This window comes from Chelon labrosus, assembly GCF_963514085.1.
Source record: "Chelon labrosus genome assembly, chromosome: 10".
Taxonomy (NCBI): Eukaryota; Metazoa; Chordata; class Actinopteri; order Mugiliformes; family Mugilidae; genus Chelon; species Chelon labrosus.
The window spans coordinates 1,695,441-1,715,694 of NC_140360.1; the positions used below are offsets into that span (position 1 = coordinate 1,695,441).

At 41.0% G+C, this 20,254-nt stretch overlaps 2 protein-coding genes across 2 annotated transcripts in view; one reads left to right on the forward strand and one right to left on the reverse strand.

Annotated features, from left to right (window-relative positions):
- LOC311495006 (protein NLRC3-like) overlaps positions 1-11,363 on the forward strand; it is a gene marked incomplete at its 5' end in the record, with an annotated part of 31,385 nt that extends 20,022 nt beyond the window's left edge. The window contains 5 exons of the mRNA XM_084554288.1: positions 1,000-1,182; positions 2,126-2,299; positions 4,781-4,954; positions 7,628-7,801; positions 8,609-11,363. Coding sequence (XP_084410414.1) covers positions 1,000-1,182; positions 2,126-2,299; positions 4,781-4,954; positions 7,628-7,801; positions 8,609-8,624 — 721 coding nt within the window. The 3' untranslated portion in view covers positions 8,625-11,363. The remainder of the gene's footprint in view (positions 1-999; positions 1,183-2,125; positions 2,300-4,780; positions 4,955-7,627; positions 7,802-8,608) is intronic.
- A 1,139-nt stretch (positions 11,364-12,502) lies between these two features.
- Positions 12,503-19,409, reverse strand: mrgbp (MRG/MORF4L binding protein). Its single transcript, XM_084554289.1, has 5 exons — positions 19,202-19,409; positions 16,814-16,935; positions 16,088-16,169; positions 14,313-14,387; positions 12,503-13,858 (listed from the first exon to the last, which is right to left on the reverse strand). Exons 1-5 carry the CDS (start codon positions 19,341-19,343, stop codon positions 13,590-13,592), a joined length of 690 nt encoding a protein of 229 aa, XP_084410415.1. The 5' UTR covers positions 19,344-19,409; the 3' UTR covers positions 12,503-13,589.
- Between the last annotated feature and the right edge of the window lie 845 nt (positions 19,410-20,254).

The window sequence follows — 20,254 nt, forward strand, 5'->3', positions numbered from 1 at the left end:
ATGAACAAAATGAATGAATGGTATGAGAACACTCCTAATGCATTTGTTTGATGTTTTATTCTAGTTTTTACTTTTAGAACAGGAGGTGGTTTTTAGTTTTTTCAGTCTATTGATGTCTGTTCAAAATAAATGAATAAAGCTAGTTTTCTACATGTGTGACTTTTTGTTTCTTTTTTCCTGTTGTACCAAACCGTGACTTGTGTGTACCGTTACACCCCTATCATTAACAGAGTTCTTGGTGTCACTAATCATTCTTTCTGTCCATACTGTCTGTGGAGACATCCCCTTATAGTCTGACTCCAATGAGACAAGATGGAGGACAACATCCACAGTGTTGTTGTGTGGATGAATGATTGTAAAGTTGATCTTCAACTCATCTTGTTCTTCAGCACATCCTGTCAGTATCTTTGTGTTTCCACAGTGTTTCCTGCTGAGATGCAGTGGAGGGACAGGAACACAAAGAGGAACTTTGATTAGTGTCAGTCAGACTCCTGAAGCTTCATATTAGTGTCAGCTGAACAGTGGAGTTGTGTTAGGAAGAGACCACTTCACAGTCAGTGTGGACAGCAGGAATCTGAAGAACTCTGTAATGTCCATATGACATGTGACTGTTGTTGGAAGACACACTTGAACATGTCAACTTGTCCTTTAACATTTGAATGACACAAACCTCCTGAGACACCAAATCCAGGAAGAAGAAGGTCCTGGAATCAAAGAACTAATCAATAGTTTGTAGTCCAACATGTGTGAGGAGGAGATATTGATCCTGTAATGAGGTCAGCAGCATCTTATTGATCTGTGTTGACATGAATAGTTGTCTGAATGTTGTGCTGATGTTTTGATGATGTCTGTAGAAGGCTGACATGATGAAGATCCACAATAACACAAGGACAAAGTCACTCTACTCATTTTAGAGAACAGCTCATTGATCAGGACACATTTCAGACCTCAACACATCTGATTGATCATCAGTCATTTCATCTTTTATTCTTTATTCAGATTGATTTGCTGCAATTTGTCAGAGATCAGCTGTGATTCTCTGGTCTCAGCTCTGAAGTCCAACCCCTCCCATCTGAAACATCTGAAACATCTGGACCTGAGTCTCAACAACCTGAAGGATTCAGGAGTGAAGCAGCTGTGTGGTTTTCTGGAGAGTCCAGACTGTAGACTGGAGACTCTGGGGTGAGTTCACTGTCTGTTACTGTTGTAGATCTGATATGTTTAATCACCAACTGAATCTAATTTATTTTAAATAAGACGTTATTGTTCCTCAAAATGAAGACAAATACAAACTCATTAAAATACCTGTATAATGTTGAGCTTCATTTATGGAGTGAAATTAGTCTCAAAATGGTCACAAATGCATGTTCCATGATCCACACGTGAAACATGACATTCACAAATGCGTACCTAGCTATCTGAACGTGTGTGATTGTTTTGGAGATTCACAAATCAGATGGTTCAACTTCACAAAGCTCATCCTTTTCGTTTTCAAAAGACTCCCTGGCTTACGAGTGTCTAAGCCTACGCATACGGATCGGCAGATACAGACAGATCAGGCTGCGCACGCACACGGAGTTTTGAGACTATTTTCACGCTGCTCAGATCCGCAGAGCCACAAATGCATGGTGCCTTTAAGTGTCACCGGGAAAATGGGAAATCTGGGCTTTGTGCCAAGTGAGCTATATCTTTCCTTCAGGGAAAATTAATCTTTACTGATATAACTCACTTCTCATTTAGTTACAACACTGAACTCAACAGAGGACCACGTAGATATTAATATATATTTTTAATTTAAGATTATTTTAAAAATGTAAACATCTTTGGTCCAATAAGTCTTTGGTACTAGCTAAAAGTGGTTAGTGCACAACCGCAGACAGTACCGGGACCCCCGACTAGTTAGTCTGAAGTAAGTTTATAAATCAAATATAAATGTAAATAATACAAAGTAATATTTTGTTCTAAACTCTGTGAAAATTTTTTGGATAGATGGCGGTATCTAATGCGCTGCTGACTCCATTGCTGATGTTCATTCCTGGTCATCACACACATTGATGAGGACACATTTAAAACCTCAACACATCTGATTGATCATCAATCATTTCATCTTTTATTCTTCATTCAGATTGAGTTACTGCAGTTTGTCAGAGATCAGCTGTGATTCTCTGGGACCAGCTCTGAAGTCCAACCCCTCCCATCTGAAACATCTGAACCTGAGAGGAAACAACCTGAAGGATTCAGGAGTGAAGCAGCTGTGTGGTTTTCTGGAGAGTCCAGACTGTAGACTGGAGACTCTGGAGTGAGTTCACTGTCTGTTACTGTTGTAGATCTGATATTATGGCTGGGCGATATGGACCAAAAGTCATATCCTGATATATTTAGGCTGAATATCGATATACGATATATATCCCGATATGGAGCTTTTTCAGGTTGTGGATGGCTTACGACTGGGGCTTCTGCAGCGTGCAGTTTCACACACTCTTCGTACTGCAGTTTGTGCCACTGTTTTAGGTGGTGAAAAAGATTTGTAGTGCTTCCACCCTTGGCTGTATCTTGTTTATGGCACTATCTACATATAACCAGGGGTCGTGTTAGCTGAATATTTTCCATCATTGACTGTTTTTTTAAAACTGTGACGGAAGAATCTGAAGGCCATCTGTCATTTTGACTGATTGCAATTCACACTCCTGACCACTTGGTGGCGAGTGACGTAATTAATCGTCTCTTGTCTCTAATCGCAGTTTTTATTCCAAACATCATGGAACTTTTATCAGGGCACGATTTCCTGGTACACCGATTATACTGATGCACACGTCAGAGCTCTGCTAACCATAGACATGTATACAATATATATATATATATATATATATATATATATGTATGTCTATGTCTATGTGGCTAACGGCTACCAGAATGGAGGAATCAGATGAAAGCACGTTGCTAGGACTGATGAGTTTTTGGGGGGGGGGGGGGCAGGACATGTCCCCTGCACTTTTTCAAAAGGCGGTTTTGGTCCCCTGCACTTTTTACCGTCCTAAAACAATGTTTTCCAGAGACTCGTCAAGCACTGGGACCAAGCGGAAAATGGCCGCTCAAGCTGAAGCCTGTTTCCTTTAGTTTAGACCCGCCCACAAGCTCCTCCATTGGCTCTGCCGTCTCTTGTGTGATTGGCCATCCCCGCTGTCACTCCACCTTGCTGTCACACCGGTCTCTGCGGTCAGGAGTCCTTGTTAATCTGCTACTGTAAATTGTTCCTTTGTGCCTGGCTCACGTCAGCTAGAAGGATTGTAATATCAGAGCTTTCATTTACATTAACCTTTGAATCGGTGTCCATGTGTGCATGTGTGTTTGGTAATTAGGCGCAGCCAGGATGTCTAAAAAAAGAAAAGTGGACATAAGAGACTTCTTTACAAGTCAAAGTGGAAGTTACTCAAAGAAATGCGTTCCAGCCATCCTTCAACACCTTCACTGGCTCCAATAAAGCAGCATATCCACTTCAAGGTCCTCCTCATCATTTACAAAGCTCTCAATAATCTTGTAAAGTCTATTAGTTTTATTGAAAGTGCTGATAAATAAAACTTCTCTCTTACACTAATTTCAAATCAAATGTAATACTTGACTACTTCCACTGAATAATGGACATTTGATTCAGTTTCTCTCTACCTGTGATGCCAGTTTGACCTGCCCACCACTGGGTGGTGCTTTGTAAATGAGCTCTGTTTACCATATAGTCCATAAATAAGTGTAAAATTGGTGGTACTGAGTTGGAGTGAAGTTGACTAACAAGGTGAAACACAGAATTGGGTGATAATGTTTTGCTACATGCTTTACAACCAGTCAAACCAAAAAAGGGAACATTAAACTTAAAAGTAGCAATAGAAAACTAGAAGAACTACTAGAAAACACAGTCAACTGAAAGATTAGAGTTTTAGTAAAAATACTTGTGTCCCCCCCCCCCCCCCACCTCTGAAATCAAAATGTGGTCCTTGACCGAAGCACTTCAACCCTACGGTACCGTCTAAGAGCTGTTAGCGCTAGCAGTCCCGGTCCCAGTACGGACAAGACGTGTCGGCAGCACAGACTTTGTTTTTTCTACCATTTAAAGTCAATACTGTCAATACTGAAAAAGTACTTAGAGTTAATGACATTTGAATGAAAATTAAATGCTATTGAATTACATTATTATCATTTTAATAAATTAAAGTGACGGGTAAAAATAGATTATGACGGGATTTTTATGACCCTGTCAGTCAAAATGAGAGACAACTAAAAAGTCTAGCTCAACTTCTGCATATAACGTCATTTTGTTGCTCATCTGATACTTTGAATCTGAACCATCTCCAAATTACTGAGCCACTGCTTTTTCTTTTCCTAACCAATTTCTCCTCCACACACTCTGCAGACGTTGTTGCTCCTCCTCTGTGCATGAAAGAGGAGGGACGGGGGGAGCAGTGCAGAGAGCTCCGGGTCAGCAGCTTGATGGAGCAAGGATCACAGCGCTAATTTGAACTATATCGATATATGAGATATATATATCCATATATGTTTTAATGTGATATATCGCCCAGCCCTATCTGATATGTTTAATCACCAACTGAATTTAATGTATTTTATGTAAAACTTTATTGTTCCTCAAAATGAAGACAAATACAAACTCATTGAAATAACTGTATAATGTTGAGCTTCATTCCTGGTCAACACACACATTGATGAGGACACATTTAAAACCTCAACACATCTGATTGATCATCAATCATTTCATCTTTTATTCTTTATTCAGATTGGTGAGATGCAGTTTGTCAGAGATCAGCTGTGATTCTCTGGTCTCAGCTCTGAAGTCCAACCCCTCCCATCTGAAACATCTTGACCTGAATGACAACAACCTGAAGGATGCAGGAGTGAAACAGCTGTGTGGTTTTCTGGAGAGTCCAGACTGCAGACTGGAGACTCTGGGGTGAGTTCACTGTGTGTTACTGTTGTAGATCTGATATTAGGGTTGGGCGATATGGACCAAAAGCCATATCCTGTTAGCCCCGCGGGTCCGCGGCTAGCTCTGCGGTTTAGTCTGCCGCAGGTAGTGCCACAGGTTAGCTCGCAGCTAGCCGCGGCGGCTAGTCCCGCGAGTTAGCTCGCTAACATGCCGGAACTATGCTGGAAGGCTAGCCTAAGGCTAATTCATTGGTCAGCTAATAGTTAACTTCTATTAACAGTTCAGCTATGTTGGGCACAAACACTTAACATATAAATAATTCTAGAAATTCACTTACCTAATAAAGTGAAGGAAACATTGCCCTCCGAACAAATGCTTATTTCTCAAAAACTACAAGTCCTATCGAGAAAACGAACACATTGCAAGCGTCAGCCGTCTTCCCTCTACAATTGAGCAAATCATAATAATTGATCATTAATCATAATCATTTTAATAATAAAAGTTATTACTGCTATCTGAGCAATAGTTTAACAGTTTACGGCACAGTCTTACATTTAGAAAAACATCAACATTAAACTTAACACATCCAGGCTGTAACAAGGAATCAGCGATGAAGTGAAGACCTTCAAATTGTCCTGTTAGTCCAGCTCTTCGTCTCATGTTGGACGTCACTGCAGTCTGTCTGGATCAGCTGGAGGAAAACTATAGGCAGACAAATAGACATGTCAAATAATGTTATGTAACATACTTAATATAACTCTTATGAGTGTTCAACAGCTCATTATTTATGTAATTAAAAACATCATATTATATTAAATTACTCCAATTATATATATATATATATATATATATATATATATATACTGTCATTAATGTTGTCACAAGCCATAATGTTATCTACTTTATGTGGTGGAATAATATTTTTCAGTTTGACACAGATGCACTTTATTTAAAAATATCTTCCCTTTAAATTGTAAAACTTCAACATTATGTTTTAACTTCAGTGCCGGTTTGATGACTGTGATAAGCTCCCGCTAGCAACGCGGCGAATTAGCCGCCGGCTAACCCCACTAGCCTCCGTGTTAGCTCGCAGCTAGCCTCCGTGTTGCTACATGCTTTACAAACAGTCAAACCAAAAAAGGGAACATTAAACTTAAAAGTAGCAATAGAAAACTAGAAGAACTACTAGAAAACACAGTCAACTGAAAGATTAGAGTTTTATTAAAAATACTTGTGTCCCCCCGACCTCTGAAATCAAAATTTGGTCCTTGACTGAAGCACTTCAACCCTATGGTACCGTCTAAGAGCTGTTAGCGCTAGCAGTCCCGGTCCCAGTACGGACAAGACGTGTCGGCAGCACAAACTTTGTTTTTTCTACCATTTAAAGTCAATACTGTCAATCAGGGCAGGAATTTCATGAGGGCCACGAGGACCTCGTGCCCTCGCAATTTGGCCTTGTGCCCTTGAAAAAAATATCTGCCCTAAGGCCACGGTGGCCTTGATGCCCTGCCCGCACTGCCCCAGTTGGTTTTGCGGTTTTCTAGTCTGCCTCTTTCCTGTTAACACAGCTTTGACACCTGCGTCTTTTGAGAAAAAAAAAGCGTGTTTTGATGACTTTCATCATCAGTGGTGGGTTTGATTCGAGCCTGGCATGAACCGCTCGACACCAATCTATCACTGGCCGGCCAAGGAGACTTCATCAAACGCACCCCACCCCCCACCCCAGGAAATAGTCTGGAAATAGCAGGAAATGGACAGCACCATATCTTAAACTCGTGCTGAGAGTGGGGAGAATCCAATTTATCCAGTTTATGGACATGTCTAGAATCATAAATGTATAGTTTTTAAATATGTTAAATGTTTGTTAAATGTGCAGGTGTGTGTACTGTGTTGACATGACTAAAAAAAATATATATATTTGCTTATAATACTGTACTTGTTTTTTTAATGTATATATTTATATATATCTATATATCCGAATAAATATGGCACATAAATTAAGTGGCTGAGTTAAGGCTGACATCAGGAACCACTTCTGAAAATAGTTTGGCCCACCTTAGGGCCAGATTAGGGCCAGCTCTGGTTGCAGTTTGGCTGAGTTGTGGGCCTTATGTGGCACACATGTTGGATGCCGAATGTGGGCCACATAAGGGCCGGAATTCTTTGAGGCATGTGGGCCAAGTGCAAGTGGGAGGTGTGGGCCACCTCTGGGCCAGACTAGTTTTGCTATGGGGGGAGACTTTATCTCAATGGGTTTTTTCTGGTTAAATAAAAATTAAGACAGGTAGGCTAACACCGGTGGCTGGCTACATTACTGTTTACAGTCAAACATTTTGATGCACTGTAGGTTCAATTTTGATCAATCAAAAATCATAATAAAAAAACATAATCACATGTAAAACAAGACAGACATATCACAACCAACAATCAGATTGATACAGTTAATTTTGTATTCTTTTTATATAGGTTCAATAGTTTCTTATCTTCAGACATAAAAAAGTATAGGAGATGTTTATTTTAATGTATTTTATGTAAAACTTTATTGTTCCTCAAAATGAAGACAAATACAAAGTCATTTAAATAACTGTATAATGTTGAGCTTCATTCCTGGTCAACACACACATTGATGAGGACACATTTAAAACCTCAACACATCTGATTGATCATCAATCATTTCATCTTTTATTCTTTATTCAGATTGATGAACTGCAGTTTGTCAGAGATCAGCTGTGATTCTCTGGTCTCAGCTCTGAAGTCCAACCCCTCCCATCTGAAACATCTGTACCTGAGATACAACAACCTGAAGGATTCAGATGTGAAGCAGCTTCTTGATCTTGAGAAGGGTCCAGACTATAAACTGGAGACTCTGAGGTGAGTAGAGGGTTCCAGTCAGTCCATGCTGCTTTCATCAGTATTGTCCTAAACACAGTTAGTATCAAAGATCCAGTGTTTCCTGTAAACCTGCAGCTTCTCAGTGAAGCTGTGAGAGGAGAATGGAGACAGGCTTCAGGATTGGACAGAAAGACAGAGAGAGAGACAACAGTCAGCCAATCAGATGAGCCAGAAGCTTGTTGTGATCATGTGTTTGAGTTGATGTGAAGACGACTGTTGTTGTTGTGTTGATGTGTCCAGGAAATAAAGCTGGATTCCAGCTGACAGTCTTCCAAGATGTATAGAGACAGTGGTAGTCATTCATCAAATCTGATGAACAACTGATCACAGCTCTGAGATCAGTCTGACTGAAGCCTGCACATCACAGAACCAGCATTACATTTAGTAACCATGAGCAGAGTCATCACATGTGTCATCAGTTTGATCAGATCTCTTCAATGACAGCCTCCATGTTTATTAGTCAGCTGATCTTTGTTTAAATGGAGCAGCAGTAAATCCATCACTAAAGTGTTGGTGCAGTAATGAAGCGTTCAGGACTCTCAGCAGTTTATTAGTGAAATCTGCAGAGGAAACAGACTTGATGCTAAAAGTCTCTGCAGGTCTGTGTGTGTTCACTCCAACACGTTAACATGAAGCTGAAAGGAAGCTGGCTGAGCTCCACAGCTGCTCCACTGCTGCTCTGAACAGGACTGAAGTCCCTTCTGCTCTTTCTACTGGATGTGATGATGAAGGGAGACTCTGGAAACACTCCTTTACCTCCTCTCTTCTTTCTCCTCCTCTCTACAGGTGGCAGGACTCATGATGGTAAACAGGACGGTGTGTGTTGTGAGAGGATGAGCTGTGTCCTGATGATCCAGAGGTTGAAGCAGACTCTGACTGGACCATGTTACTGGGAGGTGGAGAGGAGAGCTTCATCCACATGGTCTCCATTTAAGACTATCAACAGAGCTCCAACAAATCAAGTCCAGTCCCTCATGAATGATTCAGACACATGTCAACCTGCCAGCATCAACAGTCCTTCCACGGACTGTGGAGTGCTGCAGGAGGCCTGCAGTAAGGACTTAGAGGGGATCATGGGAGCACCACAGGGGACTGTGCTCTCCCCTGTCCTATTCACCCTGTAGAGCTGGACAATCTGATCCAGAAGGAGGACTCTGTGGTTGGGACAGAGCTGGAGTCCCTGACATCAGTGGCAGATTAAAGGACCTTGAACAAACTAATAAGACTCTACAACGCCTCCCTGTGAGGAACTAACTAGACTGTGGTCATTGATGATACAACTGTATATTTTTAAACAGCATTATATTTATTCGGGCTGTCAAAATTAATCCGTTAATACAGAGTAATTCATCATCATAATTATTTTAGCACATTTAATCCATCTGCAGCACAGAATGACTCTGAATGTCTCTGGCAGCACATTTCAGGCAGTTTGTCCAAGTAGAGTTACCGTCGCAAAAATGGGCCGTTGATCTGGTAGTGACAGGCAGCAGAACCAACTGATAAAGATGGAAGACGCGAAACAGCACATTGACCCTCTCAGTGGGAAATTTGAGTACAAAAAAAACAAGATGCAACAGTCGACAGTCGAAGTATTATGTACACTCTGCAGGAAAGAGTTTTCTTTTCTTCTTTCTTTTTAGTATGCAGGACTGTCCCTTGGAGTGGTGTTCGGCTCATTCGGGAGCTCATGATAAGCTGACAATGCTGGCTCGTAAATATCTCACCATTTCTGCAACCACTGTTCCGTGTGAGAGAGTGTTGTCAGTTGCAGGCAACATTGTAAATAAGAAGCGAGCGCTCCCCTTGGACAATGTCAACAAGTTAGTTTGTCTTAGTAGCTTGTTGAAAGAGGAGTAACAGGGCCACATTAATGTGGATAAATGTTTAAAAAGAGACAAAAATGTTGTTGTTTTGTTGAAACTGTTGAAGGTGTTTAATAAACACGTTAAGTGCATATATATTCCCTTCCAATCTAATCTAATCTAATCTACTCAAATGCACGTGTTCAGTTGGAGACCAGCAATGCCTATGCACCACATGCCTTCATTTCAAACATGGTATTTGGCCTCCATTTAGTGGGCTAATGGTGGTACTACAGATAATACATTCAATCAAGCCATCTTGTTGTGAAAGTTTGCTTAGCACTGATATATAGCATGCCTTGGTGACTGTGTGAACAACATGTGCACAATGGTAGAATGTGATGATGTCCAGGCTAAATAAAATGTCCAAAGGTTGAATTGTGTGTACATTGTCTCCTGTAGTGGAATCAGTAGGATTTTGTAGCCAGATTCCCTTTCAAGAGGTAAAAACCCAACGTGGAACACTTTGGGTTCTTTGGTTCTCCAGATGTACAGATGGAGAGTGGGCCTGGTTCTGTTGTTACGAGAACCTTTGTGGTATTTCTCTAAACTCTTGGTCCAGTTCTAGTCAAGGGGTTGCTGAATGAGTTCAGAATGATATCATTGCTATCAGGGTGTTTTCTACTATCTGATCTAGAAGACATTTTAGTTGATCACTAACTGATCAGACACAATGTTACTGATTCCAACATCACATGGACTCCTAGGCTGTGTTCAGACTGCAGACGGATCTGATTCAAATCTGATTCCTTCTCATATCCGATTTTTAGGGCTGACTGTTCACACTGCCTTTAGCAAGCGTCCAAATCGGATATGGTTCTGTTCAGACTGGGCCACATTCTTCACCGGTCTGATAGGTTGCTGTAGCAACGAGCGGAAGCGTCATTCAGCACGTGTATTTGTCAGACATCATATAATTGCGACAGCGACAAGCAAAACAACAACAAACAACACGATGGATGTACGTCACGTCAGTGTAAAGATTTATAAGGCATGCAGTTTCTTCCTCTGTCCAAGGCGAATTGTTTTCAAAGTCCTCCTCCATTGTGATAGCTGTAATATCACTGTCCGTGGCCGTAACGTGGCTCCTCCACAACGGAAATAGGCACGCGGTCTGGCGCATTTGTTCTGGCCTGGCGTCGCGTAAGTGACGTCACGGACAGTCAAAACCCATCTGAGTGTTGGGAGCTGTTCAGACTGAGACGCATCTGTCCATATCCGATACGAATGCGATATGAAACTACCTCTGGATGTGGTTTGCAACCGTTTGGCAAAAATCGGATTTCATGTGATCTGTCACTGTTCAGACTTCAAAATCGAGATCCGATTCAAATCTGAATGGGCTAAAAATCGGATTTTGGCTGGCAGTCTGAACGCAGCCCTAGAGTCCCAGCAGACAGACAGGTAGATAGTTCAGGTAGATCAGGTGTATGTGACTCACCTTATTTGATGCTGAAGCTCTTTTATCTTCCTCAGAGACTCTCAGGACATGTGTTCAGTTTAACTTCCTGTAGTTCACCTGCTGACCATCGACCAATCAGAGGTGATCAGCTCCACCTGTTCTGTTTCATCTTTTTATCTCAACGTTTTGACTTTAGTTTGACTTCTTGTTTATTTTATATCCATTTTTTCATTGTAAACAAACACGTTTTAGATGATGATCTATATTTATCATGTGATAAACCTTATTTTTATTTCAAATATTTTTATATTTGAAGTATTTATTATTTTTCTGTTCTAATTTATTTTTCGTTGGTGAATTTATTTTCTTAATTTTGACGTTTTATTTCATGTTTTATTTTTTATATAGTTTTAATCTCAAGCCTTTTACTACATGACATTTCTATGTATTCCTTTAAAACATTTGATTCTGTTTATTTTTACATGGGAAGTTAAAACAAAGACATTCAAGTTTTCTTTTCAAACATTTCATTATTTCTTTTAATATTAAATCTAATTTGTTTTTACTTCATGAGATGGAGTTTTATGATTTCAACTGTTTTGCTCTTTTTTACTTTCTAGTTTTTAATTTTTTCTGTTTTCTTCTTAAACTTTTTACTTCATTTAATTTTTTCTCTCAGCAGTTTTTAATTGATTTTTTTTATTATTTATTACATGGAAAGTCAGAAAAGGAACATTTTACCTTTAGATATTTTTATATCACTTATATACTATATCACTATTTCTTTAGATTTCTTTAATCTAATTTCTTTTTACTTGGTGAGTTGAACATGGATGATGAGCTCTAAATCTTTTTGTTGAATATTTTTTATTTTTAGTTTCTCTATTTATCTGATGAAACTTTAGTTTTCCCTGCTGTTTCTTGTGTGAGTGCTGCCCCCCAGTGGCCACATTCTCACAGCACAGCTTTAAATTTAAAGTTAGTTTTGTTCTGTTGATGAAGAGAAAGACTTGAGGACACCATGAATACTGCAAAGAGAAACATCTGTATGTGCATATCCAATCACCTATGATTAAAGACATTAATGTTTAAAATAACATATTCTATCCCTAATTTTATTTAAATAGTTTCACAATGAAAGCATCAAATGTGTGATGTTTTCAGTGTTTCTATTAATTTTATTTTCTTGGAAGGAAGGTGTGAAGGAAAGTACTCGATTACTTCGATTACTGTTCAGTAAAAGATGACGAGGCGTTGGTGATCAGAGTTTATCTTTAATGAAACAATCTCTTCATCATTAATAAATTAAGACGTCTCCCTGTTCACTCCAACTGAAATAAAGTATAAAATAATCTAACGACAATAAGAACAAAGAAAAAGTAAAAAACAAACATGTGGAGCCGAGTCTGAAGCTCTGGTCTCAGTAGAAACATTTTATCTTCATCATCATCATCATCATCATCATCAGGTTGAAAACCAGAGCAGTGGGAGGAGTTACAACCACGAAGGCGTGGTCACGTTACGTTACCATGGTGACAAATAAAAATCTGAGTCATCGGCGAAATCTGACAAAAAACTGATGAAGATAGAAACTCTGGACTGTTAACGGCCCCAGAGATTAAAACCAATTAACAGGTTAAAGCTAAAAAAAAAGGTTGAAATACTACAATACCCATAATCCTCTGGTGCAGCTGCGGCAGAGACAAAGGTGTGAATGAGGGATAAAGACTTGAAAAAAACTGCAGACTGCTACAGCGAAACTCTTTAGCTCTCGTCTGCAGATCACACGATCCGACTGGACGGTTCTCGCCCAAATGCACCCTGGGAGCTGTAGTCAGCTGTCAGATTTTGAGCTGCTGGAAGAGGAAGGAAAGAAGGAGGGAAGGATGGAAGAAAGGACAGTACGATGGAAGGTAAAATGCATGCTGGGAGTTGTAGTAAACTGTCTGATGCAAGAACAACCTGGGAAATAAGGGAGACAGAGACGTAACGTGACCCAGCCTCCAGTCTACAGCCTTCGCCTCGGCCGACTCGTTAAGTAACACCCTCATTAAGGACCCTGCTCGTTAAGGACCCTGCTCGTTAAAGGCTCCGCTCGTTAACGGGGCGTTCCCTGCTTCCTGGTTGTCTAGAGTTCAGGTGAGCAGAGTGTGGACACATTCAGGATGTCCCGCCTGATGCAGCCTGGGAGGCAAAACTCAGGGAATTCAACACAAAGGAACACAAAGCTACAGATAAAAGCTAAAACCTGAACACACTCCGCTCTGAGCGCGCTCAGATTAAACCGGAGGCGCCTCCAGACGTGTCACTTCCTGTCTGTGATCACATGATGAGATGGAGCCACGGATGCTGAGTGACAGGTGGGAAGCAGCCAATCAGAGCGAGCCGCTGTTCTTCTTCTTCTTCTACATGTGACACGAAGCTGGGAGGCCTGACTCCTGTGACGACGGCGGCAGCTTCTCCTCATCCTCCTCCTCCTCCTCCTCTTCCTCCTCCTCATTCAGGTGCGCCTCCTCTTGGCTCCTCCTGGACTGGAGGGGTTGGAGGGTGACAGCAGCTTCTCGGCCGCTCGACTCCTCTTCCTCTTCTCCGCCTCCTTCCCTCCTCCGCCTCCTCCTGGTCCTCCTCCTCCTCCTCCTCCGCCTCCTCCTGGCGCCGCTGCTGCTGTTGCTGCTGCTCCTTCACTTCCTCCCTTCTCCTTGTCTCGCTCCCTCTCCTTCTCCCGACTGCTGCTCACTCGCTCCGACATCTTCACAGAGGAGTTACTCCCTGAGGACAGAAGAAGGAGGAGGAGGAGGAGGAGGAGGAGGAGGAGGAGGAGGAGGAAGAGGAGATGTTATAGTCTTTAAACTCCACAAACTGATGGATGGATATGAGTTCAAACAATGATCAATGACTGTGATCAGAGATGACCCGTTACCATGGAGACTGAATAAATACATGTGTTTACATCAGAACATCAATCAGTGTAGACGTTTACTGATGAAGAGGAGCATCACATCTACTGGAGATAGAAGAGAAGAAGAAGAAGGAGGAGGAAGAAGGAAGAGGAGAAGAAATAAGAAGGAGGTGAAGGAAGACGAGGATGAAGTGTGGTCGTAGGAAGTCGTTTCTCCTGAGTTGATTCAGTAGAAGATGATTTATTCAGACTATCAGATATTAAAGTTTTCTTCTCGACTCTGTGATTGATTTAATCCGTTAAATATAAATCTGACGTGTTTACCTTCCTCATGAGTAGCTGGAGGTTCTCTCTCCATCCTGAACTCCTCTTTGGTCTCCTCCTCTGAGCCCAGTTTACCTGAACACACACAAACACCAGCTCTTAATTCACACCACATATACAGACTGTACATAAACATGGACTACACGGCTCCACTTCCTCTCATCGGCTAAACTGACAGTAGTAGTAGTAGTAGTAGTAGTAGCAGCAGTAGTAGACAGATATTAGACGTGTTTACATGAGGATGAATATTAACGAGGGATGCACCAAATATTCAGCCACCGGAATTTTTCCAAAAGTACATTTTCGGGTTTCCGCCGAAAGACTTATCACCTGAAACAACACGGCCGAAACAGGATGTTGTGATGACGCAAGCAACAACTGCAGCCGCACGGACATGTCAATATATAATGTATTATATAAATATTATATAAAGACCCACTGACAGCGATTTGCAAAATGTGTGTTGCTGAAATTTCAAGAGGCGTGAATCTGCAAAGAATTTCTCCATGTTGGGTTTAATTTATCACCTGAACTCCAAACATCCAAGCAGGGAAGCTTCCCAGTGATGGTGCCACGGTAAAAGGAGCGCCCAATACGTCGATCACGATGGACCGGTAGACAGTAAAGTCAGTCTTTCTTAAAGGGACAGCGGTATTTTTCTAAAGGTGCAGTGCACCAATTTTTCTTAATAAAAATAAAAACAAAGATGCTCAGTCTAACCTCACAGTGGATCGATAGCTTCTGCTCCATTATTATTTAACATGAGTGGAGTCAAGTTAAACATTTTATTTTGAATTTTATTTTGTGCATTGTTGGAATGTGCTAAATAAATATTTTCATAATTTTGTAATTGATTTATTCTTTGAAACATTAATATTAATTTATGCAATGCCTTGATGTTAGTGAGGTTAGTACACAGTCATAGCCATAAATGCAATGGTACTAATAACTGTCATAATAATTTCTTTCAGTGTTCGGTGCATCCCTAATATTAATGAACTAGGGATGCACCGATCCGATATTGGTATCGGGTATCGGCCCCGATATTGGAAAAAATAGCTGGATCGGGTATCGGTAAAATTAACCGATCCACGGGCCGATCCAGTTTTCTTTTCTTTTCTTTTCTTTTTTTCCTCCGTCGCAGCAAATCCTTCGTCATTCGTTAGCAGCATGGTGGAACGAGTTGGAGATCCTGTAGTAGTCCAGTAGGTGGCGGTATGTCGTAAAGATATGATCCGCCATTAAACAGAAGAAGAAGAAGAAGAACGAGCTGGAGCGTTTAACATGGAGCGAGCGAAAGAGTCGGGTGTGTGGAGGCATTTCACGGGTTATATTCTCAGGTTCAGCTGCTTTTGTATTTTGAATTCCTGCAGTACTTTGCACTTAATATATGTTTTACATGTTTACAGTGTTTGGTAACTTGTTTTGATTACTGTTTTGTTTCTACTACTACATTTTATTTATTTAAATTTATTTTAAGAAGTTTGATTACATTTTATTTTCAATTTGGATGCACAATTGTTCAAATAACAAATAAATAAGTATTCAATACATCTATGTTATTTTGTCTTAGTTAGGAAAGTCTGGTGCCTTTAGATTCTTCTACATGGTGGAAGGAAGGTATAAGGTGGAAGGTATGCAGTTTATTATATTAATTCAACGGTATCGGATCGGTATCGGGTATCGACAGATATACAAAGCCCAGGCATCGGTATCGGTATCGGGACTGAAAAAGTCGGATCGGTGCATCCCTATAATGAACGTGTCGGTCCAACCTTCTTTCACTTCCTGTATGATGTCATCAGGCAAACTGAAGCTCTTCTCTGTGTTTGGAAACGGGAGGATCTCTGATTCATGCTGAAACACACACACACACACACACACACACACACACACACACACACAATGTCAGCTTCACAAGATATTACACAGATCTGTATATAAAGGTTAAACCTGCTCAGACTGGGTGTTAAAGGTTAAAGGTTACAGTCAATGAAACGTCCTCACAGAGATACAAACAAGAGAGTGTGTGTGTGTAATTGTCTTTATGCATGTGACCTACTGATAGAACACCAGTGTTGTGAGGACATTTCAGATGGTCCCCACAACTACAGAAAGACCAATTCCAGTGTGTGTGTTTACTCGTCTTAGTGTAGTCGTGTGGACCAGTCCTTGGCTAAACGCCTATGTTCTGAGGACATCTGTAGTTACAGGAACTACAGGAAGACCAGTGTGTGTTTGTGTTTATACTCGTTCTTATGTGGCAGCATGGACCAGTCCTTGACAGAACACCTGAGTTGTGAGGACACCTAGAGTTAAATTACCTTCACGACATCAGAAACACCAGTAAATGTGTGTGTGTGTGTGTGTGTTTTCTTGTCTTTATGTAAAGGACACAGGGACCAATCCTCCTGTAAGGACATTTTAGATGGTCCTGTCCAGAGTGTGTGTGTGTGTGTGTGTGTGTGTGTGTGTGTGTGGGGGTGTGTGTGTGTCCTCACCAGAGCCTGCATGTCGTACATGGTCCCCAGATGATCCCAGATGACGGAGGACGAGACCTGGCGTCCGATGTTCTGACTGAACTTGTCTCTGATGCAGATCATGTGGAAGTGTCGGTTCACTCCTAAAAACACAGAAACACAACAAACGGCTCGTTTAACGTTGTTTACCGTCAGCTGTTCACCAGGGTTGGGTCAGATTACTTTGAAATGTAATCCATTACTACCCAACCCAGCTGTCTACAGAGTTAAAGTTTAAATGTTTGTTCATCTTTGGACCAAACGGTGAGAGCTGACATCTAGACCTGGAGGAAGTAATCAACGCTTCTGATGGAGGTTTTATGGATCAACTGAACCAATCACAGTCTTGGCTACGAGCTCCACCTGATCCAGGACGTCCCAACTGAGAACACCAACATTACTTCTAAATGATTAAACATCAAAAACCTGCAAATGTCAGATCTGAACCAGAACCACTAAACGGTTTCCTGGTGGATGTGTGGTGAGGTGGTAGTAGTTGATCATCTCAACAGAATCCATGGAGTCCACTCAGTCAAAGGCTGCACCCAAACAACAACAACAAACACTGAAGGTTTAAAAGAAGAAGAGAAAAGTTTCCTGGAGACAGCGTCAAGGAGAAACATCTTCCAGAGAGGGTTAGGGAGTTTATGGCAGCGTTGGACAAAGAAGACAAGGAAGACAAGGACAGACTTTAGGAAGCTACAGGAGACCAACTCTAGGAGAAGACAAGGAAGACAAGGACAGACTCTAGGAAGCTACAGGAGACCAACTCTACGAGAAGACAAGGAAGACAAGGACAGACTTTAGGAAGCTACAGGAGACCAACTCTAGGAGAAGACAAGGAAGACGAGGACAGACTTTAGGAAGCTACAGGAGACCAACTCTAGGAGAAGACAAGGAAGACAAGGACAGACTTTAGGAAGCTACAGGAGACCAACTCTAGGAGAAGACAAGGAAGACAAGGACAGACTTTAGGAAGCTACAGGAGACCAACTCTAGGAGAAGACAAGGAAGACAAGGACAGACTTTAGGACGCTACAGGAGACCAACTCTAGGAGAAGACAAGGAAGACAAGGACAGACTTTAGGAAGACACAGGAGACCAACTCTAGGAGAAGACAAGGAAGACAAGGACAGACTTTAGGAAGCTACAGGAGACCAACTCTAGGAGAAGACAAGGAAGACAAGGACAGACTTTAGGAAGCTACAGGAGACCAACTCTAGGAGAAGACAAGGAAGACAAGGACAGACTTTAGGAAGCTACAGGAGACCAACTCTAGGAGAAGACAAGGAAGACAAGGACAGACTTTAGGAAGACACAGGAGACCAACTCTAGGGGAAGACAAGGACAGACTTTAGGAAGCTACAGGAAACCAACTCTAGGAGAAGACAAGGAAGACAAGGACAGACTTTAGGACGCTACAGGAGACCAACTCCAGGAGAAGACAAGGAAGACGAGGACAGACTTTAGGAAGCTACAGGAGACCAACTCTAGGAGAAGACGACAAAGACGAGGACAGACTTTAGGAAGCTACAGGAGACCAACTCTAGGAGAAGACGAGGAAGACGAGGACAGACTTTAGGAAGCTACAGGAGACCAACTCTAGGAGAAGACAAGGAAGACGAGGACAGACTTTATGAAGCTACAGGAGACCAACTCTAGGAGAAGACGAGGAAGACGAGGACAGACTTTAGGAAGCTACATGAGACCAACTCTAGGAGAAGACAAGGAAGACAAGGACAGACTTTAGGACGCTACAGGAGACCAACTCTAGGGGAAGACAAGGAAGACAAGGACGGACTTTAGGAAGCTACAGGAGACCAACTCTAGGAGAAGACAAGGAAGACAAGGACAGACTTTAGGAAGCTACAGGAGACCAACTCTAGGAGAAGACAAGGAAGACAAGGACAGACTTTAGGAAGCTACAGGAGACCAACTCTAGGAGAAGACAAGGAAGACAAGGACAGACTTCAGAAAGACACAGGAGACCAACTCTAGGACATTTAGGCTCAGAGACAAACTGTCCATGTCCAGGTACATTTAAATTTAAATCTACATTAAACGAGCAAAAGAAAATAGAAACAGATCCTGTGAGTCAATTTAAAAGCTCAACATGCTAAATAAACATTAGCAGCTAAATCTTTGATCTTATTAGTTAACGTTGCTCCAGAAAACAGCAAACAACTTGAATAAATACATGTTTTTATAAATATATTTATTTATAATATATTTTAATAAATAAATACTTTGGAGGCTTATTATTATTATTATTTTTTTTTTTTTAAAGAACTGAGTAAACACAGTGTTGGACGTGCAGCCGTTAGCCGCTCCAGCTAGCATGCTAAGGCTAGCCGCTGTTAGCTCCCTTACCGACGGGCTTGTGTCCGATCATCGCGTGAAACAGACAGACCTCCACCTCGTGGCTCCAGACCACCGAGTCCTCCCCGGGGACCAAGCCCGAGTCCGGAGGCTTCTCGTCGGCCTGGTTCAGAGTCACGTCTGCTTCGCCCATTTTCAGCTGGAAGGTTAAAAGACAGAAAGAAGCGAGTGGAGCCTGTCAGCGCTGATACCCGTCTGCACCGACACCGGAAGTAATGTGGCGCTGCTTCCGGGTATTGGTCTTTCAGAATAAATGCGTCTCGTCTTAAACACAAAAATCTTTTACTTTTCTTTCTTTTTCCTTTTCTTTCTTTCTTTCTTTTTTTTTTAAAAGGGATCCATAATATTAAAAATAATTCATATAAATAAGTAAATAATAAAAATGCATTTCTGACAAATGTCTTCAAAACAGAAAGGAAGGCCAAAATCTGAAAGAAATCCCATGTTTCCATTTTAAATAGATAAATGAACTATTTATTAGGACTGCAATAAAAAGTTATTATTATCACTAAATGCTGTTATTTTCTATCTGACGTTATGAAACCTACAAATGGCGTTCCTCAGGGATCTATTGTAGCTCCTCTGTTGTTCTCTAAAACCCCCTACATGATCTGCCTTTTGGATGACCATGTATAAATACTTGGCTGCAGTTGTAATAACATACTGGGAATGTGTCTGATTCTGAGCAAAAAACACAAACATAAGAATCCAAAATCTACAAAAACAATAAAGTTAAATTGTGTAATAAACGAAACAGACATTGCCAATGCCATCAACAGAGCAGAGCATTTTTCAGAATAAAAACAGACTAAAATCTTACATGAAATCCTTTTTCCAGTTTGAATAAACAAATGAACTACACAAGTCAGAACTGCAATAAAATTTTATTTTAATATTATTAATACCTTTTATTTATTATTTGATGTAAAAATAATAAAAATTAACAAAAGAAACAAAACTCAAGTAACATTAAGTATTCAATAGTAGTTAAATAGCATAGTAAGGTATTTAGTTGCATGTATGATCAAGATTTCAAGCCTCACA